The sequence below is a fragment of the Triturus cristatus genome, chromosome 3_2 (genome assembly GCF_964204655.1).
Source record: "Triturus cristatus chromosome 3_2, aTriCri1.1, whole genome shotgun sequence".
In the NCBI taxonomy this organism is placed as follows: domain Eukaryota; kingdom Metazoa; phylum Chordata; class Amphibia; order Caudata; family Salamandridae; genus Triturus; species Triturus cristatus.
In genome coordinates this window covers 215,190,501-215,214,797 of record NC_140584.1, presented here as the reverse complement: position 1 = coordinate 215,214,797, position 24,297 = coordinate 215,190,501, and the positions used below count along the sequence as shown (strand labels likewise).

The 24,297-nt window shown below is 41.4% G+C and overlaps 1 protein-coding gene across 1 annotated transcript in view; it reads right to left on the bottom strand.

Annotated features, from left to right (window-relative positions):
• Nucleotides 1-24,297, bottom strand: part of THSD7B (thrombospondin type 1 domain containing 7B) — a 2,208,177-nt gene that overhangs the window by 1,155,435 nt on the left and 1,028,445 nt on the right. Inside the window, exon 7 of the mRNA XM_085647534.1 lies at nucleotides 1,010-1,165. Within this exon, the coding sequence (XP_085503660.1) occupies nucleotides 1,010-1,165 (156 nt within the window). The remainder of the gene's footprint in view (nucleotides 1-1,009; nucleotides 1,166-24,297) is intronic.

Below are 24,297 nucleotides of genomic sequence, written 5' to 3'. Positions count from 1 at the left end.
TATTAGAAATTGCCAGAGAGCGTGCTATGCCAAATTTGGCAGGGAAGCACTCTGACAGTTTTAAAAAGTGCGGATGCACCGTGTTTATTACAAAACGGTGCACCCCTGCATTTTCCCTAGCACTGGCACTAAATTTAGCTGCCTAGCGCCAATGCAGGTGCCCTTGCACCATAGTGCAAGAGTACCTGCATTGCAGAGGGGATTGTTTATTGTACAGGAAGGTGTCCCTTGCTGCACATAAACAATAGATAATGGCTATTTGTTACTTCTATGTGTGCTGCATTGTGAAAGCAGGAAATCATCATTATTTAATAATTTTTTATGTGGAGGAAGTGACACCTTCCTGCACGTAAACAATCATTAATGACGTTTTGCTCTTTCTATGTGTGTTGCAGAATGCAGTACACAAAAAAAAGCAAGAATTAGAAGAAAAAAGCATTTCTCCTCGTGTATCATTCGTATGCCTGATCTTGTATGGCATTCGTTTTTGGCATTGCCACAGACTTACACCTCCTTGTAAATCTGGGGCAGCGTCAAAACCAATGAGTGTTGCTGTGGAACACCAACAGCAACACCCATTGCATGCCCCTTTCATGCCGATACCTGCATGAAAGGGTAGCATATTCACAAAGCAGCGATAAGCCACGTAAAGTGGCTTAACACCACTTTGTAAATATGGTGTAGGGCATTGCGCCACAGGAACATCGTTAAAAGTGACGTTCATGTGGCTCAATGCCCATTGTAAAAATACCCCAAAGTGTTTAATTTTGATGTAGGATGGTATAGCTATGTTGCTGCCCAAACACAATTAAGTTTAAAATCGTACATAGGACAAAAAATGTAAATGCTTACACCTCTGGCTTGCTTATTGCGTTTGACACTTTTTCCAGTATTTAACTTCACATATATTTCAACAGTGATTACTATGCATTAATTCTCGCTTTTAGCGAATGCATTTCAAGTAAATTTACACTTATATAATATTTCTGAAAATTCAGAACAAAAGTACCTTTCCGTCCTTGTGGGTCTTGGCAGTTTTCATGCATGCATGGTCCCCAGGCAGACCATGAAGAGACCACACAATCCGCGGAGCATGGGATGTTGCATAGTTGAGAGCTGGGAGGTACTGGTCCAGTGCACAGCTTCTGGTCCACAGGTCTGAAGGCTGAAAGAAGAGCAGTGTCACTATTTAGCGGCACACAATAATTAATTAATCTTTTTTTATCACTAACTTTATATCACTTTTATCCATGGTGAGAGGTTGTTTACAATACGTCTGTGCAGGTTCCAAATCTGATCCAATGGCAAAGGAGCAAAAATAAAATACAGCATGGAACATGTATTATTTATAGCAAATTACTGACAACTTGTTTGGTCCTATATGCAATATTATTGATTTCGATCATAGAGCTTCGTATTGCAATCCTGCTAGGCAGTGAATGCTGAAATTGGCAGCCAACGGCAATCCCAACTGTATGTGGTATACCTTCATGGTTAAAAAAACGGTTATTGTAAAATAATGCCTTCCATATCAATAGGTGTCAGTATGTTTCACTCTAAATACATCATTTGCTAATTGTTGATCATTCCAATAAATATTTATGACTAATATATATATATTTTTTTATTACACCCAAAAATTAATATCGTGTTAGAGTTGCAATCTTTCCAGTGTCCTAGTAAGTGGAGGGATGAAGGGGCAGATTTACAAGGAGTGGCGCATCCCTGCATATCAACAGGGATGCGCCAGGCAAGATGCGTCATGCAAGTTTACCCTTGCACCACCACAGATGCGCCGCATTTATAATGCCGTGCGTCGTGGCGCAAGAATAAACAGATGCGTGATGCATCTGATGGCCTAAGGGTGGCGCATTGCTGGAGTCGTGTTGAAAGAGCGACGCAACTCCAGCAATGCTCAGGGGCTGCCCATATCTAACATGCTGCGTCACGCCTTACGCCTGCTTCAAGCAGGCGCAGGGTTTTGACGCAGCAGCATCGGAAACGTGACTCAGTGAAATCTTGTAGATTTCACTGCGTCACTTTTCCAAGGCTTTTTCCGAGGGAACGCCCACCCTGCATACATTAAACCTGACGCAGGTTTAATGTGGCGCAGGGCTTTACAACGTGACTCATCTCCCTAGATGCGTCACGTTGTAAATAAGGCACAACATGGCGCATGGTTTACGCCGCCGCTGCGTCACAGAAGTGATGCAACGGCGGCGTAAATGTGTCGCAAGGGGCTTGTAAATCTGCCCCAAAATGTTTTCCTATCTCTGCAAACTGCTACTATTTGGTGAGAACTAGTACAGCATTTGCTTTTAAGTTTAAAAGTATTTTTTCCCATAACTGATTGTAGGAAATGTGCTTCTCCTGCAGAAATACTCCCTATTGTTTTCCTTTTTGTAGAGCCCTATTTATTCTGGGTATGTAACTCAATGCACGTTTACCCCTGTTAACCAGTGGTAAAGTCTTTGTGCTCATCCTTCCAATATGGTGAAATTGGTATACTCTTGACTGGTATATTCAACTTATCTATGTCACTTAGGATAGGTCCGGTTAGGAACACCACCATTTTTTGGTCCGATCATCTGGCTGTCCCATTTGTGGTGTCTTGCACGACTATGAACAGGCATAATAAAGCTCCTAGCAGGATGGAACTCCGTAGGGATTTTAAGAAAATTACGGATAGCTCCTTTGCTCCTTGGGTTTCCAGCCTGGCTGTCTCTCAAGAGGAGAATGTTCAGGGGGCGGTAACGCTATTTGAAAAGGCTGTTACTGACGCACTGGATGAGTTGGCGCCTATCCGGGTGCGTTATTCAGCGAGAAAAAAGCCTTCTGCCCCTTGGTTTTCGGAGCATCTAAGATCTCTCAGACAGGAAGTTAGGAGACGGGAGCGGCTCTGGCATTCTAGCTGGGATTGGAGGAACAAGGAAGCCCATAGAATCTTGATGAGGAAGTATAAGCAGGAAGTGATAAGGGCTAAACAGGAATACTTTACGGCCCTTTCCTCCTCTCTTTCCTCTCCTAAAGAGCTTTTTAGGATAGTGGACTCCCTTATGTCCCTTCAAACTCCGGACCCTGTTACTGCTTCGCAGCAACTCTGTGACAGTATAGCTGTCTTTTTCCAGACAAAGATCTCTGATATTTATTCCACCTTGGAGTTGCAGAGGACTTCGACCATTGAGCCCCCTGTATTCAGGGATGTGGCTCATGTTCCCATTGCTCTAATGGATAATCCCTCTCGGGGACATTTGGAATCCTTTCCTCTTCTCTCCTTGCAAGATTTAGAGATCCTCCTGACTAATACTAAGTCTGGTTCACCTCTGGATATTTGTCCCCTTAAGATTCTTAAGCAATGCAGGGAAACCTTCTTGCCTCCCCTTGTTGACATCATGAATAGGGCCATAAGGGAGGGTATCTTCCCTCCTCAATGGAAAAGGGCTGTAGTGAAGCCCCTACTCAAGAAACCATCTCTTGATCCTGGGGTCTTAAAAAACTTCCGCCCCATCTCACTGCTCCCTGTCCCTGCGAAGATGTTAGAAACTCATCTCAATAAACATCTCGCAGCTTTTGTAGAAAGCTCTGGCTGCCTCGATCATTCCCAGCATGGTTTTAGGAGGGAACACAGCACCGAGTCGGCCCTCACCATAGTGCTGGATAATATCCGCACTCGGGTAGATGGGGGTCAGACCGCCCTCCTTATCCTACTGGACCTTACGGCAGCCTTTGATACCCTATCTCCCTCAGTCCTGTCATCTCGTCTGAGGGAGATTGGGGTTAATGGAGCAGCTTTGTGCTTATTGACCTCTTTTCTTGGTCAAAGAGAGCAAAGAGTGAAGTTGGGGGAGTTCCTATCTCCATCCCTGTCTGTGCAATGTGGGGTCCCTCAGGGGTCAGCTTTAAGCCCAACGCTTTTTATCATATATGTGACCCCCCTTGCCAGACTTATAAGATCTTTTGGGATGGAGGTAGTCTCCTATCCAGATGACACACAGATCCTCGTCTCTCTCTCCCAGTCAGTTATGTCAACTGCCTCCAACTTTAGATCTTGTATGGAGGCTGTAGGACAATGGATGATTCACAACTCACTGAAACTGAATGGGGAGAAGACGGAGGTGATGGTGTTTGGCGGAAAGGAAGAAGTCTGGTCACATGATTGGTGGCCTGATTCATTGGGAATGTGCCCTGACCCCACCTCGTCGGCCAAAAATCTAGGCGTTTTGATCGACCCTACCCTTAACATGTGTCAACAAGTTAATAGAACGGTCTCTACCTGCTGGGGCATTATATACAGATTGAGAAAAATCAGACACTATCTCTCACAACAGGCAAGGAAACAAGTGGCTGTTGCTCTTATCGGTTCTCGGCTGGACTACTGCAATGCGCTTTATGCAGGACTTAATAGAAGTCTGCTGCAGCGCTTGCAAGTAGCCCAGAACGCAGCAGCTAGGTTTGTCCTTGATTTGCCTAGGTATGCCTCGGCTACCTCTGCCAGAAAATTGTTACACTGGCTGCCTATAGAGGATCGCATACTCTTTAAGACCATGTGTATGACCTATAGGGCTCTGGCTAGGGGTAGCTCTTCTGGTGTGGGTGCTATTCTGTCCCATTATAGCCCCTCCAGGAACTTGCGTTCCTCTAATAAACTTCTCCTACTGGTTCCCCGTATCCGTAAAGTGAGATGGGGAGGCAAAGCCTTTTCCTTTCTGGCACCTAAGTGGTGGAATGATCTCCCACTCGAACTTAGGTCTCTTCCCACTTTACAGCTTTTCAGAACTGCCTTGAAAACCCATATTTTTGTAAAGTCATACTTGTAGTGGTGTTTTGTTTTCTGGTTTTGATCTGTTTGGTAGGCGCCTTGATGCCTTCGGGTTTTAGTTGCGCACTATAAATTTATTTCATTCATTCATTCATTCATTTTACATGCTCCTGTTTCTAAAGTTACCTTCTTTCATACACAGTGACATTTGACATACATTTGCTTGCGTGTCTGTGCATGATAATCTTTTCTGAAACTGCATTTGCTTGAATTTCCACTTCATAGTCATACTATCGCTACACCTTGACCGTTCCGTACAAGGGATAAAGTTCATTGCTCAAGTGATGTTGGTTATTTTTGTCCAGTAGGTGACAAAGATATCACAATAGGATAAACAATAGCCACCTGACTGAGGATTCGACATGGCAGCATGGGTGTTATTATATTTACAGCATTGCTTCCTTGTTAAGGGGGAGACAGCATTTCACTGACACTGCAAGATGGCTGCATGATGGAAGTCCAGCCCAGCTGATTCTTGTTTACCCTGCAAAGAGGGATATCAAGTTTACAAGCAAGATAGACAGCTTAATGACACTTAACCACCAGTATTTGGGAGTAAGACCACCTCACAGGGATATGTCAGATCACCCACCCTAAGGAAACTAAGTTAGCAAGCGCTAGGTAGGATTACACTCTTATACACCAGCATATGTTCTCTGTTATAGCCCAATAGTGAGATTGTTCATCTTTTTCGCTATTCTAATAATGCAAATGATGCTATTCTGTTTCATTCTACTGATTAATAAAGTGCAGGTATTTTATACAAGAATCGCAATGCTTCAATAAATATTGAAATGCCTTGCTGAGTATTTCTTGTGCATTTCTTTGAGTATGCATTAGTAACCAAACAAAAGGGTTCTAAATCTGTTATCACAATTTTCTTTGGGGCTTAAGGTTGCCATGTACTGAGGTTGCACATACATTTGTGACCCTGTGAGGTGAGGGGTGTGGATGGTGCCCCACAAGCTAAAAGGACTACAGGCCAACATATCCTGAGGGTGTGCTCGGATTCAGTCTGCACAGCCCTGACATTGATGTTGTCTAACAAACGCACAGTATTACTGGGAGGGTATAAGCTGTATGACAGCTATTTTTCTATAGTATATTGTACTAAGGTATTGCCACGTGGTCAGGATAGGCCCAGTAAGAAACACCACCATTTACATGCTCACATTTCTTAAGTTGCCTCCTGTTTTAAACACAGTGACTTTTGACACATTTGCGTGCATGATCATGTAGGATAACATTCTCTAAATCTGCAGTGCTCACTTATCCACTTTGTAGGCACGCTATCACGACACCTTTAACATCCAGTACAAGGGATAACGTTAACTGCGCAAATATTATTTATGTTATTGTCTGGTAGACAATGATTATACAGTTAAAATAAACAATTATGGTCTGACAGGGGTTGCGGCATGGCAACCTGGGTGCTGTTATTATATATAAAGAACCACTTCCTTTTTTAGGAAGAGGAGCACTCAGCTGACACTGCAGGGCCACTACATGTCAGAATTTTAACTCAGCTGATTCCTGTGTATCAACACAAGGGATGTCCAGCTGTACACCAAGATGGATAGCCTGATGGCACTTACCTGCGTGTAATGGGGAGCTAGACCACCCAGGAAGGGATTTGGCAGGTCACCCACCCTAAGCTAGAACAGGTTAGGCAGCGCTAGGTAGGAGTATGCTATAAACAGTACTTATATGCCTGCATATACCCAATTTCTTAGAACAATGCTGAAAGTGTTTATCTTTCTCACTTTCCTCATAACGCTAATTACGCTAATGTCTTCTATTCTAGTGGTTATCGTAGCACATGTATCTTATACAAAAATCATAATGCTTTAATAAATATTGAACTTGCACACACATTTGTTACCCTGTAGAGTTAGGGGAATAGATGGGCCACTGTAGGGTAGCAGGGATACAGGCCAACATATCCTGAGGGTGTGCACAGATTCAGTCTGGCACCATCCTGATGTTTATGCTGTCTGAACCAATCACATTTTCAAAGTTAAATGTCACAAGTGGAGTGCAGTGCACATTGTGCCCTCCACTACAGTGACAATGCAAACATGAATGCAGGCCTGCCACCAGTATCTTGGCAGTGCAAACTATAACTGCAAATTCGACCTGTCGAAATACCCCTTTTGACGGGCCAAAACCCTCCCTTTAAATACTTACAAGTCACCATTATTACGCATAAGGCAGGAAGCATAGTATTTAATAGTATAAGGTGTAAAAGTTAGACATGTCTTTAAAGTGACTAGCACATCAAAGCTATTTTCACTGTAGCAAAGCTGGTTGTTCAATAGGAAAACACTGGGATGCAATATTAAACTAAATCCTCTATCTCAGGATTGGGACAGGATGATAAAATAATTAAACAACTATTTTTAATAGTTGTTAAAAAAACCAAATCCATGGGAAAGTCAGATTTGTTCTACATATTATGGGATCCTAACTTTCAAAAAGTTACCTTTTCCCTGTCTGACTCGGTAGTTGCTAAATTTGCATTTTGTTATCCCACTTCGGCCAGCTAATATTTAGCATTTAAATAGTTGTGAATGAGGTGTAAACTTGGTCACAGGAGCAAAACGATAGGCTGGTGGGGACTGGCAAAGATGACCTCTCTGAACCTCAGACAATATGCAAGGGGGTCTGGGGGGATTCTTTTTGACATTAAAGTGTCACATCCTGCTTAAATGTAACATTCCACTTGAAAGGTCTGCTTGGGATTTTCATATGACACTTGGGACGCACTTCAAAGAGGCCTCCTCTGTCACACGCAAATTTTAGCTGATATTTGGTCAGGGTCCTACTGTTGTCTCCCAATCCAGACAAGCTCCAAGGACAACAGTGGGCTTTTTTAACCAGACACTGTCTCAGCTATTTGACAGGTCTTCTAGGTTTACATATAACATTTGATGTGCAGTATCAAGAACAGACCTGAGTCAATGATGAAGCACTGAGGATGTTTTAGGGCTGCTTTAAGTGTTCAATCCATCCTATTTCATTTGGTTGAAGAAATCCTGGATTTGGATTTGCTTGTTCGGATTGGGCAATAAAAAAACTTCTCTCTTGATAGAGTTTAGCTTTAGATTGACATTCATGTCAGTACAAGGACAAACAAGCCACAATACTTTCAATATATTTGCTTGTGAAAACTCTAAGGTAAAGATGAGTTTTCTGGAAATATTTGCAAAAATTATTTCTGATGTTGGGAAAGGGGGAGCTGAGAGACACCACGTCAAGAATTAAGATGAACAGAAAGAGGTTGCAAACATGAGTGACTTTGCCATCATTAGTGTACATCAGAAAAATGAAATTATATTTGTATTAACTGCAAAGAATTAGAGAGGTAGGAGGTAAACCTGTAAAGTATGGTGTTAAGTGATCTTATTAATTATGAGAAAATGATGAGGGCTTGGTACTTGACAATGTGTAAGCTGTCTGAAAGATCAAATAGAATTAGATGGTAGGTGGTTTCCTTATCAACATTGACGAGTGTTGCATCTATGACTTTACTGGTGACTGACTGTGCTTCTGTATGGTCTGAAGCTGAATTGATAGTTAGTTAGAAAGTAAGTGGCAACCAGATGTTCTTGTGGATAGATGATTGCAAGATTTTCTCTTATTTTTCAAAAGTAGGGCAGATGGATTATGGGTCATTAGCTCATATTTCATTTGCATCAAGACTATGCTATTTCAGCAATGAAAGGTTTTGCCTTTTTTGAGGGTGTCTACAAAAGTGCATTGTGTGACTAATAATTATCTGGTTATTGATTTTACAACTCTTGTGAGAAGGAATTTTGACTAAGGTGTGAAGATAAGAAGTTAGCAAGTGAGACTATTTTATAGGAGGTCAATGTTGAATGGAAAGGGGAGTAGCCATGTGGTTGTCTGTTTCTATCAATATAATATCTTTACTTGTTGACTTTTTCTATGAAAAAGTTGGTTGTGGCATTTGATTAGTCTGTTGATTTGCTAATGGTGGTTCTGGTAGGCGGCTAAAAGCTTTTAGTAACTTATAAAGGCACTTGTGATTGGAATGTGTCCTGCAAAACGTGTTTTCTTGTTTTTGGTTGGGGCATTTGCTGTATGAAAGTCCTTCAATAGAAGGAGGCTCAAGGTATTGTCTTAATTGTACATTTTTTCAAAGGAGCACAAATGTTGGAACTATCTTTTGTGTTTATTGTAGAATGAATTTAGGTATAAGTTCATTTTGTCAGATGGTTCAGGGCTGATAAAGTATGATGAGATCTTGATGAAGAGTTTCAATTCAGAAAGTCCTTGATTCAATGGTACGATTTCTTCAATATTTTATATAGGATTTGGTGGGTTGCAGGTGAACGGACAATGAATAATGACATGGCATAGGTGTCTGTCCAGTTCAGAAGGGTAGGTGGCAGTTGTGGTTGACCATGAAGGAGAAGACAACAAGGCAGCTAATTTCCTGAACCTGCTGTGGATGGCTGCTGGTGTCATGGTGATTGAGGAGTGCAGTTTTACTTTGTTCTGGGTGGGGTCATCTGTTAAGGTGCAAGCCCCAAGTTACAGGTTGTTGGACGAACTAAAAGATTTGCTTGTGTTGAGGTCGGAACTTTGGTTGATTGACATTGTTGGTATGTTATGCATATATGGAAAAATTGAATGTTCGTAGGTGCATGCATTTGAGGTTTGACTGTGGCTGTTATATAGCAAGTGTGTCTTATGTGCAGCAGGCTCTAATCTTTGGTGACATGGACGGCCAAGATGTACATTAAGGTGGAGAGAGCCAAGCATCTGTGATGAGTCTGACAACACTGTGTAATTTCAATGCATTGACAATATCTGATACATAGTAGGCTGTTAAATGTGAGCATTAATTAACATGATTTGCAGTATTTTGAATGATAGATTCTTGAATAAGTGAGATGTAGATAAAGCTAATGACCTTGGTTGGGTAGTTGACTGCTGTGTGGTTCTCTGGATTATGTGTGGCTTCCTTTGGATCAAACACTTAGGGTAGGATTTTGAGTTTGGTAGTCCTGATTATAGGAATTGGAGAGTAACATGTGATTCAGTATTTCTGCATCTGTTCCTGGGTGTTTTCCACTGGTGTTTCACCAGGGGAGTTCAGATGTTTTCAGCTGCCAGATACCCAAGATTAAACATACAAAATCAGAACTCTAATTAGGTCTGTGAGTTCTGTTACCACCCTCATTGAGGTTACCAAGGCCTTCCACAAGGAGTGGGATGCAAGAGGGTATGTTTTTTCGTCATCTGCAAACCCTAACAAGCCCAAACATCATTTGCCCTTGTGTTTCTCCACCCTTTTTGCTGAGAATACTCTGAGTGCGCACAAGGTGAAAGTAATTGTGCAGGTATCAAAAGGGCCAGTAATTTGCTCAAACAAGGAGGCAGGTCTTTATTAGGTCAAGGCAGTAGCCCAGCAGAAGGGTAATTGCCCCAGATACATGTAATCACCTGGGGGAGTCCTAGGTTGCACCTGTTTTAATGGCCACTCCCCTCTGCTAAATTAACATTGGAGTTACTCCTAAGGGTAAATGGAAATGATGCCTTTCTAACCTCATCATTAATCCATTACATCAGGGAATGTTACATTTCATTCAATTAATACATGGGAAAAGGACCACATGGTTTGGAGTGGACATGACAACAGAATACCAAGAAGCTTTGAGAGGGGAGAAAGAAAGTGGTAAATTTAGGGGGTTGGAGACCAATTATCGCACAATAAATAGTTCATTACAAAGCACCTCTGCGTAGTATTCCAGCAACTTGTAATAAACGTTTTCTGTTCAATATGGGTATTTTCTTTTGTTCCATATATACACTACAAGAACAAAAGATTGTATCTTAGAAAAATTCATTCATCCTCTCAATTATGTCATCATATAAATACACTTATATCACCTGTCCTGAAGGCTCAACACCTGATACCAGCTGCAAGAAGATTTTTGTTCAATATATTACAGATTATTCACAATTAGATACATGGAAAAGGTCCTGATATCTTCCAAACAAAAGGTCAACAAATACTCCCAACCTAGGAACAACCTAACAGCTAATCGTTCTCCTTTCCAACAAGGAAATAGTCGGTTGCATGAACCTTTTCTATCAAAAACTAGTTATTCACAACCTGACCTTCCTAGAGACTCAGATGCACTATCTTCATAAAATTGGTATAAGCAAGATGAATGCCTGCCCTTCTAACCACTATTACTCAGTGGCTGTCTATAGTCCTTATCAAAATCACATAATTAAATACTGTCCAGGGTCAGACTGACCTATGGGACAATCAAGCAGTGCCCACTGGTCTAGTATGACAGGTTGTGTATGGGCTGAGTTATCTGCGTTTTATGGACCTGTTTTATTGTCTGTTGGGCTGTTGATTTTTCTGACATTAAAATAAACATTGCCTTCAGCAAGTTAAAATCTTTACAGTCTTCCGCACTGTAAGAAATGGAGTTGCTGGTTAACTGGGGTGTGAGCCCTGGTCAAGCAGCAACCAAAATTCTTGTCAGGGTGAAGTAACAAGTAAACCCTAAATTAACTCATACCTCATGTAGCTTGGCACAGAGCAGTCTTAACTCAGAGACAATGAGTATTTGTCAAACACGTCAAACAGTAAAATAGTGAAAAGACAACACAAAAAGATCCCACACCAGCCTAGAACAATAGAGTAATCTTTAGTACAAAAAACAAGACCAAAATACCAAAAATACAATCAGCAAAATCAGAGATATTCAGTTTTAAAGGGTCAGTGAATAAAACACAAAGCACCAACTGTCAAGACCTGGTCGTGCCAGACTAGGACAAAGTCACATGGTCAGGACGACTGCGATCGAGCACAGGCCAGCTACAAGGACCCAGTTAGGCCTGCTGAACAATAGTATCTTAATTCCTGATTTGCGGAGCGTTCGAAAGTTCTGCACTGAGGATGCGTCGCACAGCAGAGGTGATGCATCAGTGCTAAGGTGATGAGGAGCTGTGATGTGAGGTTCTGCATCATCATTGAGAAACCTGTTGACAACAGTTTGAAATGCAAAGTCCAGTGTTGAAGATGTGCCGCACAGTCGTGGTGATATTCTGTGGAATTGTGAAGCTGCGGTACAAAAGCCTGCATCTAGGAGGTTGACATCTACAAGTAGTTTGAGGGCCTCTGTCAGAAAAGATTCACACGGGCAGTGGTTCTGATGCAGGGTCGATGCAGAGTTCTATGTGTCGGGATGGCCCTCGCAACAGAGGCGATGCATCGGTTCCAAAGGTGATGCGTTGAACATCAAAACCGATGCATCAGCTCTGCTGCAAATGCGCCATGGAGGAGATGTGTTGCTTCTGCTGGATCCACAGATGGGCTAGCAGAGCACCTTCAGGCTCACTTCCAAAGTTCCTGGACCAGGGTGGTACAACTTGGCAGGGTAGGACTCACAGGTAGCAGAGTCCAGGTGCTGGGTCCAAGGTTGTTGAAGCGTTCTGTCCCTGAGGCGCTGGTCAGGAGGCCTGCCAACTAGCCCTTGGAGTTACTTTGGGCCTTGGGTTCAACAGATGCAGATCCAGTCCTTCTCATCCAGGCAAAAGGGCTGCAGGTCAGCACAGCAAGGCAGTAGTCCCTCAAAGCAGCACTCCAGGAGAGTGGCAGACCTGTCAGCAGCACCGTAATCCTTCTTCCAGGCAAAGTATTCACAGGTCCAGAAATGTACTGAAGAGGCGGTGTCTGAGGTTCTATATTAATATCTGGTACCCTTCCTTGGAAATGTGGGAGGACCTTCTAGAGGTTTCCCTTTGAAGTCCACAGGCATCAGACTAACTACAGGCGGTATGCCGACCCTTTGTGTGGAGGTAGGACATAGCCTACTGAAATGTATTTAGGGCTTTGCCTAGCTCCGTCCTCCCATTCTTCTAGAGAAGGCCCATCCAGGCACACCTAAGGTGTCTATTGTGTGTGGCTGGCTAGGAGGAATACACAAAGCCCAACTGTCAGCTACACCCAGTCATGCAACCCGGGGTTAGGCTACAGACACTAGTTGACTATGGCAGGCAAATACCAACTTTTAAAAAGTGACTTTACTAAAATCTCAATTTTAAAATCTGACAATACCATGAAAGGGGCTTTTTCATTACAATTCCAAACACACCAAACATGAAAAGGTAACCTGCTATCATTTGAAAAGGACACCTTATTAAATATAATAAGGTAACTCCAATGTTATGCTATGCAAGAGGTAGTCGTGCTAGTAGTGAAAAACAAATTCAAGGATTTGTCACTTCCAGGACAAATACATTTTTTGAAAGTATATGTCCTACTTTTGTAAATATACTGCACCCTGCCATGTGGGTTGTTTAGGGCCTACTCTGCGGGGAATTAAAAAGGAAGGTTTGGGCCTAGCAAAGGGTTTCTATTGCCAGGCCAAAATGATGGGTTAAAACTGCAAACACAGGCTGCATTGCCAGGCCTGGGACAAAATTGAGATTGCTACTTAAGTGGCTGGTAAAACCAGTGCTGCAGGCCCTGGGTACATTTAGTACCTCTTTACTCGGGACTTATAAGTAAACTAAAAATGCCAATTGGGGAGAAGCCAATGTTACCATGTTTAAAGAGTGAGCACATGCACTTTAGCATTGGTCAGTTGTGGTTGCGTGCACAGAGTCCTAAGGCCAGCAGAAAATGGAGAAGGGAAGGCAAAATATTTGGGTGAAAACTACCTTAAGGCTGACAGGTCTAACGCATACCATCCAAAACACTTATACAGTATGTGCTTCCAAATCAAAAACTGCCTTAATTTGCAAGCACAGGTCACTATTTTAGTTATCTAATTCACTGAGAGGGGGCGCTTTTATTTTGGTGCCTGGGCCTATTCTCTGTCCTAGTCTGACCTGTCTCACAGGCAAACAATGTCATTACTTTCTATACCTTACATGCTTAAAATTGCTGGCAATTTTGAGACGTGTCCACCTCTTAGATTGCTAAAGCTATGCATTAAAATTGCATTCATTTCTAGCTATCAAATGTCCTCTCCCATTCACTCCTTTGCTACTGTTGAATGATCCCATCACTATTTACCATATGTGTATACTCTATTCTCCTACCTCAAAGGGCCTGCTGCCTTCCCTTCACTTTCTATCATGTCCCTCTGCAAACGTCCTACTCCTCATTCCATTGAGCAAACTATCCCTTCCTTAAACACACTAAGACCTAATCTCTTCTAACCTCCATTCAGCCACCAAATCATTTGCATTTTCTAAGAAGTCCATACTAATAGAGTCATCTAACCCCCATTGATTAAATTTACCTACAGCAAAACTGAAGTATATGCCTGGAAAGCATTCCCTGACAGCCCAAAATGAAACCTTACAGCAAATTAACCACTAGACTAACCACTCACCTTGAATTCCGAAGGAACTTGCCACTTCCCGTACGTGCTTCAATGCCTCATCCTCACTAATAAGTGCTAAATGAATGCAATTAGATACAGTGCAATGCAATATATTTCTGAGAAGAGAATAAGCATGTTGTGCAAATCTGGATATATTGTTTTCAGACATTTTTGAATATGTAATCAAAAGATTATTGTAAGTCTATCATCTAAATGTTAGCTTTTCGGTTCCTCGTGTATCTCAAAAAAACAACTTTAACATTACAATGCATTTCAGCATACATTTTAAACAAATATACACTTTGCTTAATTGAAGCATTGAAGTCAGTAGATTGTAAATCTAATATCAGACAATGATGCTTTCTCCACTATTTAGTTTGCTTGTAATTTGAATCTATCATTTTGAAGTAGATTTCATAGTACGCAATATGTTGTCTATGCAAAGTTTAGATTATACTGTCTACATTTGCTATCAGCAGGGTATTACAAAGTAGCCTATAAAACTACAGACCCATTTACAGAATAATATGCTTGGAGAAGTCAGCAATTTAAACCAACTCTTAATACTGACATTCTTCCACATTCTTAATCATTTTCTTTTCCAGCAGTGAAAAAGGACATAAAAATATCATTGTACAGCTAAATTGATTTATATTGGGGTTTGTAATACACTGCAGTTCTAAAGAAACACATAAGTTAATATTTAGGAAGACAAAATATCATTCCAATTTCTCCAGTAAACAAAGTGTGTATGTGCTTATTAATCTATGTTAGAACACATTATGATAGGAACAGTTAAAACAACAGAATTGAGGAACTAAGACAGCCTACATTGAATGAAGTAAATGCAAATGTGACATTGATTTCCTTAACTATATTCATTATTTGCAAGCACTGTATGTTGTAAAAAATATAGCACTGAAATGCTGAGTGAACATCTAAGCATAAAACACTGTGACAGATTCAGAAGCTTTGGTTATAATCATCATAGCTCATGTTTGAATGCCAAGTATAAGCCAGAAACAGTTCTAGAATAATCCTGGTCTACTACTGGATTTCGCGACTGAGCCAACGGCGCAACAAGAACAAGTCACACAAACTTTGCATCAATCGGGTCCACAACCATATGATCCATCAGGTGAGATATTCTATTATTAGGGCACTTAGGGCCATATGTAGGTGGCCTAACATTTACCACTTCATAAATACCGAATTTTACCGATTCGGTATTTATGAAGTGGTAAATGCTATGTAGGTAATCCATCGGTAATATTTACCGATTCGGAATGGGTCGGTATTTTAGAATCGGTATTTACCGATTCGCTAATGGTAACTGGCTTCCCATTGATTCCTATGAGCCAGGAGGCCCATAGGAATCAATGGGAAGCCAGTTACCATTACCGAATCGGTAAATACCGATTCGGTAATGGGGGGAGCACAATCAAGGGTGGCAGGGTGTCACAGTGACACCCTGTTGCACCCCTGATTCCTGCATGTGTGCACATGTGGCACACATACATGCCCTAAGGGCATGTATGTCTGCCACATTGCACACTTCTAAGTGCAAAAAAATGCTTTTTCAAAGCCATTCGTCATTTACCACCAACTTTTAGTTGGTGGTAAATAACGAATCCACACAACACCCACACACTCCCCCTACATCTCATTTCAGGATTCGGTATTTACCGAATCGGTAAAATTACCGATTCGGTAAATTACCGAATCCTGAAATGTGCCCCCTACATACCAAAAGCCTGAATACCGGTCGGTAACGGGATTTTTACCGAAAATCGGCCGTTACCGACCGGTATTGGGCTTCCTACATATGGCCCTTAGAGTGCTGGAAATTGAATACTTTGGAAAATTATAGTTTGTTCTTAATTAGCATGTTCCTGGGATGCACTGATGGATCATTTCTGCTGTATTCCAAAACTATTACCCTCTGATCTGTCTGCTGTAGAGATGAGACTGAGCAGACCTGAAAACGGTAATCCTTGCATAAAAGGTTGGTCTTACAGTAAGGAGATGTGATGTGATTGACTCAAAAAGTCAACAGTCTGTTGCCTGTTGCTGAATTTCCCTGATCTTCTGGTCAGTGTACAGAGGAGTTAGCCATAACATTTGCACGAAGAGGAAACAGTTGAAGACCCACCTCTTAAAGCACACAAGTGTGAAGCTCACTTCTACTCACAGAAACCAGACACTAGCACTCTGCTGCTTTTTAGCTAGGTTCATGCTATAGAAGGGCCACATAATTATAAAAAATAAATAAGCATTATGAGTGTGGAGGTAGCATAGAGTTATGATGCATCTCTCCTTGCCTATAATATAGTTTTCATTACACATGTGAGGAAATAAGTGCAAATAACTGCACTCATGGCTTACTCCTGTAATTCAGAAGTTAGCAAGAAATACTACAAAGTCACAGCATTTTCTTTGTGAATCAGTCAAAGTCTAGGTTAATAGTGTTCTCTTGCACATGCGTACTGTAGGACAGATGGAAGGTGAGCAATCTATATTGCATCTGATTTACTAAATCCTCCACTGCAGACCAGTGTTTACATCAAGTTCACCCTAATTTGGCAAGCCACTTCATTTTGTCCATTCAATGTAATAGTTGGCATGACTTTAATATCTATTTATGTTCTGTGAGTTATAGCTCAGCCTATGGCATGCCACCTTACGCATCTGCAATATAGCATGTTGCTAAGAAACCCTTGCATTGCATCTTTGTAACTTTTAGGATTCTCTATCCCTTCAGGGTTTAACCAGTTTTTTAACATATTTATATTTTTTTTAACCAAAAGGCCAACTTTCTCAATTGAATTTCTGTTTTATCCATAATGTTATATACAGATTGTAATATTGTATAGGACTGTTTCCTTTTGCAATGATTTTAGTTAGTCCGCAAATAAATATTTACTTACTCATTTATGTTCTGTATTCATGCAGCTTGTGGGATTAGGTTCCCAATTCCAAAGATGTGAAAGACCGATAATTTCCAATAGTCTTTCCTACTCATATACAGTCTAATCCTTCGATTTATATGTCTTGGACAGTGGTAAAAACTGTAATGATACTACTCTTAAATCCCTTTGCGAATAGTAAACGATCATAAACTTACACAAAAGTGTACGTTTACCTTTGCAAATCAGGCCCATAGGGTGAAAGGCACTGCAAAAACATAGATTTTAAAATAAAGCCAGCAAAAAGTTTAAAATAATTCAACATCTATTTAGTTCCTAATTGCAGGCAAATTTTCTTCCCACCTATTTGTGAACTAGGTCCATAGAATATTTGGGAGATGACCATGGATAGTGGATAGTGGGTTTAGGACAAGACCAACATTATGGAGATAGATAGTGGGTTTAGGACAAAACCAACATTATGGTAGATAATTTCTAAGGGGCAGCATTTTGGTATCCTTTGTTTTGAAGTCTATGTTCTTGCAAAAGATGTTTTGCACTTTCTGCTTTCACAAGCTACCTTTTCAATAAAACCTTGAGAAAAATAATTGATGACTACCCCTTATCCATGGCCAAGGTAATGGATAGAATGATAATATCTATACTAGATGGTGAAAACAGATGCTACACATTTGTGTTAATATAAGTGTAATGAATATACATATCTATTTACTCAATCTATTTTTAATCAAAACATAATAATACAGAAGTCATTTGACGGACTTAAATCGCAATCAAAAGACAACGTCTTGCATCACTGAAGTTGTAGTGCTACTTCAAGAACCAGATAACAAGAGCAGACATGCGAATGCAAACATGTTTTGGGAACTGAGAAAAGCAGTAAAGATAAAATTACTATAAGATTTTCTATCTTGCCCTTTTCAGAAGTGACCTTGAATCCACTTGACTTCAGATACTCAGTGAGATATTATAGAAAATATCATCAGATATTTAAAGATCTATGTGATTCACAGAGCTAAAATACGCACACACATAAGAACAGCATAACAAAGTGTTCTACTACACCCCTGTGAGAATGCATGAGGAGAAGCATACATGAACCACAAACTGGCAAAAATAGATTTCATACACCAACACTTTCTGTGCACAGCAGTGTTAAGTTGTAGGATTTCCAAGACCAATTTACAAAGATGTATGTATGAGCTGGGGTCATTTACTTCTGGAACTCCAACAGTAAGTGAATAGTGAGTCACATGTACTCACAGACAAACCTTTGGATATGGGAAAATTAAGAAATATTTATAATGATGTAAAGTAGTGGCAATGGTAATCATGAATGGATTGATAAAGCCAAAGTGTACTCTTACTATGTAGCATGAAATATAATGCATGACAAAAATATCACATCCCCTACATCGACCTAACCACTACATGGAAAGGTATATTTAGGTACTTAGACGTAGTTACGAAAAATAAATATATTTTTACCTTGACAATGTAAAGTAGGATGCAGTAAATGCAATATTTATGTACGTCAATATCATCAATAGTGACATACAACCCAAGGTGGCCAGGACCGGACTGGGAACGAAAACCAGTTCTGGCAATTGACTCGGACTGGCCGTGGGGGGAGGGGGCAGTGGGGGGCTATGCGATGCTGCATAACTGCCCCCTGTAACAAAAATGGCCTACGGGAGTCCAAAACTAGCCCCCACCATGGCGGCCCACCGGGAAAGCGCCAGGTGCCTGCTAGGGCCATTCCCGCCCTGATGAAGCAGTATCAGAAACTCAGGCATCCACTGTCAGATTGGGAGAATACCGATTGCACAGAGCGAGGGAATGCAATTAGTGACTCCAGAAAAGTATTGCCAATAAAGATTGCAACAATGAAAGTGGAATAAGAAGAATAAGAATAATGTGACAGTTCTGGAAGGGGATTTCTATGAAGGGAAAGCGCTGCAAAAGTAGATCTCTGTGAAGAGAAAGCACCATCATAACTGAAAGCATAGTGCTATGACTGCAGGAAATGTGGGGAGAGTAGCTTGACTTCTGGAAAAGTTTCAAAAATGGAGGATTTTGTAATTGTAGAACAGGCCTGTAAAAGGCAAGCGCTGCTAAGTGAGGATGAGAAGAAAGGTGTAGCTTGAATTCAAGAAGAGTATTGTGAATACAGCATGCTAAATAGTAAATAAATAGAGAGGGCTTGTGTGCAATTCGTTGCGGTTACAAACTGTAGGCATGTGCAGCAAAGATAAAGCTCAAAAGGTATGGAAGTGGACAACTTGTATTAGACTACATTTTTCACTTAGAATTCATCTTTCAAACACTGCAAGTACAAGGAAAAAATCTTTGTATTTATATCAATTTATAGAAGACATATGTCGGACAATATTTGATTTCAGGAAAAACAAACAGGCTTGAAGATAACAAAAAGATATTGTATCCTGTTGCAATAGGGTCCATCTGAAGTATAGACCATTCTTCTGTTCTAATTGGCATATGCAGATTTACAATTCTTTTGAGCAGGCACCCTTTGTCATATATACACATTTTCTTCAAGGTCACCCCATGTGTTTCACCTTTTCTGGACCTTATTTTTGCAGGACATAGAACTCTGTGGACTTTAACCCAGTTAAACAGGAGTAAAGTCCTCTCTCCCCTTGTGGAAATTGGCTTGACTCTAATTGGCATTGTTAACTTTACTACAAGGCCATAGAATAAGATGCAGAAAAACATCAAAGGCATGGAAAGTTAAATGTCATTTGGAGGCTGCAGCACTGAGTGTGACATCCACCACAATGTCAGAGAAAACATGGCTTCAGATATACCCTGTGTATGCTGACTGCAGCAGCCTAAAACATTTAGTAGTGACCTGTCAAAAACCCTTTTTGACAGGTGAGAAACAATGTTTTTAAATATTCCCTAAGTACACCTTGTCACCCACAATATAGTGTGCCTGATATTTAAAAGTGGAACATGTGGAAAATTAAAATAGGCATGTTCTTTCTGTGACTAGGCTGCAAAAGCTATTTTCACTGGCAGGACTGTAGCCAGTGATGGCTGCCACAACAGGAAGGTGGGTGGGTGTGGGGGTTGGACAGGCGATAGGAGAATTTTTTTTTTTAAATACATACCTTTTGCCGGAGCCTCCGGCGCCGACAGCTGCCTCCAATCTCTCCCAGCATTCTCTGGTCAGGCAGAGCCCGGGAGAACATCGCCAGGATTGGTCTCAGCGGCTTGCTCTGCCATTCAGACACTGCTGTGTAGCCTGTGGCTTTTCTGCAACCCGGATGTGAACACAGCCGGGTTGGAGAAATATAAGTGCGCATGTATGTTTGGCCGGCCTAGGACAGCCGGCAAAACATAAATGCACACTTCTAAGTGCCCACCACCTGCCTGTCATGACCTGGCTCCATCCTGCAAGCATGTCAGAGGCAGTCACAGAAAAATAAAATCATATTGTTTCAATTTCATTTTATTTTTCTGTGATTGACTCTGACGAGTGGGGCGATGCTCCTCCACCATTACAGAGGAGCCACCCTGGCTGTAGGTGAATTGCAGAAGATGTCAAATTAAAGATCATGAAATGTAGTCAGTAACTTTTTACAGGAAATGGCTACAAAAGTCATTCAAAGACAATTTTTATCATCATAAATACTTTATTTTGGTCATGGACATTAAAAGCAACAGGAACATAGTAAACATCACAATTTTCATTATTTCGTGGAAAACAGCATTTCTAGCAAATTTAATTTAAAATCAGACACTTCTCCAGTTGTACAAATAAAAAAAGATACATAAAAAGCTTACATACAAAGCTAATTGTTTTAAAAGGTAGGCGTTGCTACTAAGATAATTTTTATAGTGGTCCCCACAATATTAGAACAATAAAGTGCGATATACATTACTAGCAAATACTGTTATATGGGCCTACATTCAAGGCAATATTCTCACTGCTATAACCCAGTGACCTAGTTGAACTTCAGTCACAGTTACAGTTAAATGCCACTTGCAATACAATCTTGGTATGAATGGGCCATGTTGATTCAAGATATTTAGCGATGAAAAAAACTATACATGGTCTAGAGTCAGACCTGCAAATTCTCAAAGCCATTTTATATGCCGGATTACCAAGTTACAGCAAAGGGGCACATCCCATCACCTACGTTGTCTTGCATACATTGGACAATAGAATAAAAGGTGTTCATCAGCCTCATCAATTTCCCTGAATGCAAGACAAAGCACACAACACTCTTGTGGTTCCTCTATTTGATGCTGAAGACTGCAAGCTGAAAAGTTTCCAACCTGAATCTCATATAAAAGAGCCTGGTAAATGGAGGGTCAATCTCTTTGAGAAGCGACTCAAACTTTGTGGTAAGTGTTAGCTTTAAGAAATGTCTGTCAATCCACAGTGAAACACTGATTGGGTTGTTTTCATCCTTTCATTTTCCCCAAAAAACAGTTTCACCACTGTAATTGAAGAAGAAATTCAGACAGAACCTAAAGTCTGTAGGGTCTGTTTAATGTACTTCAGCCACAGTATTGTTACTACTTTTCTCTGAATGCCAAGAATGTCCTTCAATCCCATCCTGTAGGGTTCCAGCTCATCAATTACCCGTAGCCTCAACCAAAATAGAATGAGTTTGAGCTTGACTTTGGCAGTGTTTGGCTGCATATCCAGATCCATTTTAAAAAAAGACTAAGGCCGTGCAGCCCTCAAACATTTATTCTCAGAGACCCCTAAAGGCTCTACATTACTGTGACCCCAAAGTTCGTAACCACATGCTGCAGCAGCCACTGCCTGGGCTCTCAAATTTCTGTAAGAGGTAACACCAGGTGGAGAGAAGTGTTCTCTGCAAAGCTCAAACTCAACGTGGCTACAACTATTTATAAGTTAAAGAAATAGGGTAGGGCCAAGAACGCAACCTTTTCTGACCCCTTCATCGACCAATAATCAGTGTGTTGTTTCCCCGTTTGTACCCTTTCTCATTTTCGCATAATTGTCTGTGTGAAGATGCACTATAATATTCAATAGAGTGGGCAGCAACCCAACATCTCTTAAAATGCTCCAGAGCCTATCTCTAGGGACCATGTTAAAGGCAGCCTTCAGATGAACAAATACTATATATGGGATATCTCTATTTATGTCCACCACTTTCCATCTCAACAACTGTAATCTGAAAACCTGGCCAACAGTACTCGTTTTCAATGAAAGCCTGCTTGGAACTGGGATAGTACCTTGTTATCCTCCATCCAGGAGAACAAACAGTCCAAAACCTTGTTTACTGAATATTTTCCGAGCAGTGTCAATCAACCTATTGGGTGGTAATTGGCTGGGTCAGATTTTGTGTTCTTCTGAAAAATAGGTAAATCCTCTGCTACTCTTCAGGTAGAGGGAATTGGTACACCTGCCATAATTGCATTGGAGACTCTTTTTAAATACAGTGCCCAAACATCTAGCGCTGAGTCATATAAATCCCTGGGGATCTTCTCTGGGCCTGGGGCCTTGCCTGTTTTCTGCAAACAGATAGTTCAATGTGTTTCTTCCAGAGAAAAGAATGTGTTACATCAGCTGCCTCCCAAGAGAACCTTGCAGTATCAACCAGATTATCTACTGATTCAGTGGGCAATGCCTCCCTATCTGGTGTGTCATGATCTGCATTAGTAATATTACCCACACTGTAAAGGGATTGAAAATGGATAATCCGGTCCTGGGGTATATTTTTTAACTCCAGTCTCATCATATTAGTTTTACCACCATGAATAATCATGTGCCAGAAAGCCACCTGGTTCCCAGTCCAGGTGGCATCCAAAATCTCCCTCCATACAGGAGTATCCCAAGTTATTTTGGACTGGTTTTGAAGCTCTTTATATTTAGCTCCATCATCTTTGAATTTTGGATGTGGAGGCCACTTTTAACAGTTTTAATCATATGGGACGTGGCTACTCTGCAATCCCTGTTGTACCAAAGAAAGTTAGCGATTTGTGGAGATTATTGTGTGGTGGTGAGTTTAGTAAAACAAAAATTCTTCAGGTCCTCAAAACATTGAGGCCCTTATTATGAGTTTGGCAGTCCTCAGACTGCCAGGCTCACAGGGATGCAGTGGTGGCGGTTGAGCCACCACCGCATGGGCGGTCTGACAGTCCTATTAGGACTTTGGCAGTCGGACAGCCATTGTAATGCCGCAACCTCCTGGGAACTACGTTCCCTGGTGTTCAGGCGGCGGTCTGAGGGCTGCAATATACTTGGTGGTACCTTGAGGCACCGTCAAGCATATTACAACTTTTCTCACTGCCAGAGGTCTCATGGAGGTTCCTCCTCCATTTAGCTGGTGGTGGTGAGGACGGGCCCCTTCTTGCCCCTTTGCACAGGGGTGCATGTAGGAGGGCACATGTTGTGCCCCATTGTAGATTTGCACCCCCAGTTCCTGCACAGGAAGGAATGGCCTACATGGTGCATTCCCTCCCATGTGGTCCCATGGTAGTGCTGTTTTAAGGCACATAATGAACCTTTAAACAGTACCGTTGTGGGACCACCATGCTGCTCGCCCGCCAGACCACAAAATTACTTGTAATCTGGAGGGTGGGCGACCGTGAGTTTCAACGGTCCTGGAATGGAGCGGTGGCATGCTGTCCAGTAGAGGACCGCCGAAACACATAATCAGCCCTTCCGGTGTAGGTCAATGACAATAAGTGATTAGAGGCTGGGATCAGCTAATGCACATACATTTGAAATTTTGTGAAGGTGTAATTGGCCTTAGGTGACCTCATTGCTACTGTGTCCCACCTAACATTCCTCCTATTATTAGTGATGGTCAAATCCCCACAGGACAGCCTGGATCTAGAAACAGTAAGGTCCAGCAAGCCCTGAGGGTAAAAGGGAGGCGAAAATGGTCACTCTCATATCTGGCTATGACTTACATTTTGATAAGTGCTGGCCACGAGTACAGGTCGAATAACATGTAATTGATGTTACTCAAGTATGCATTCCTTCTGAAAGTGGGTTTTCTTGTTAAATCTGAAGCTGTTCGACCATTACAAGCCTTATATGGCAGGATAGTGAAAAGTCTATCAACTGCAGAGCGGCCCTGGATGTAGCTGGGATGGAGGGACATAGCTCTTGAAGGATACCCCATTGTTGGTCTTCGTCACAGACTATGTCCTTTAC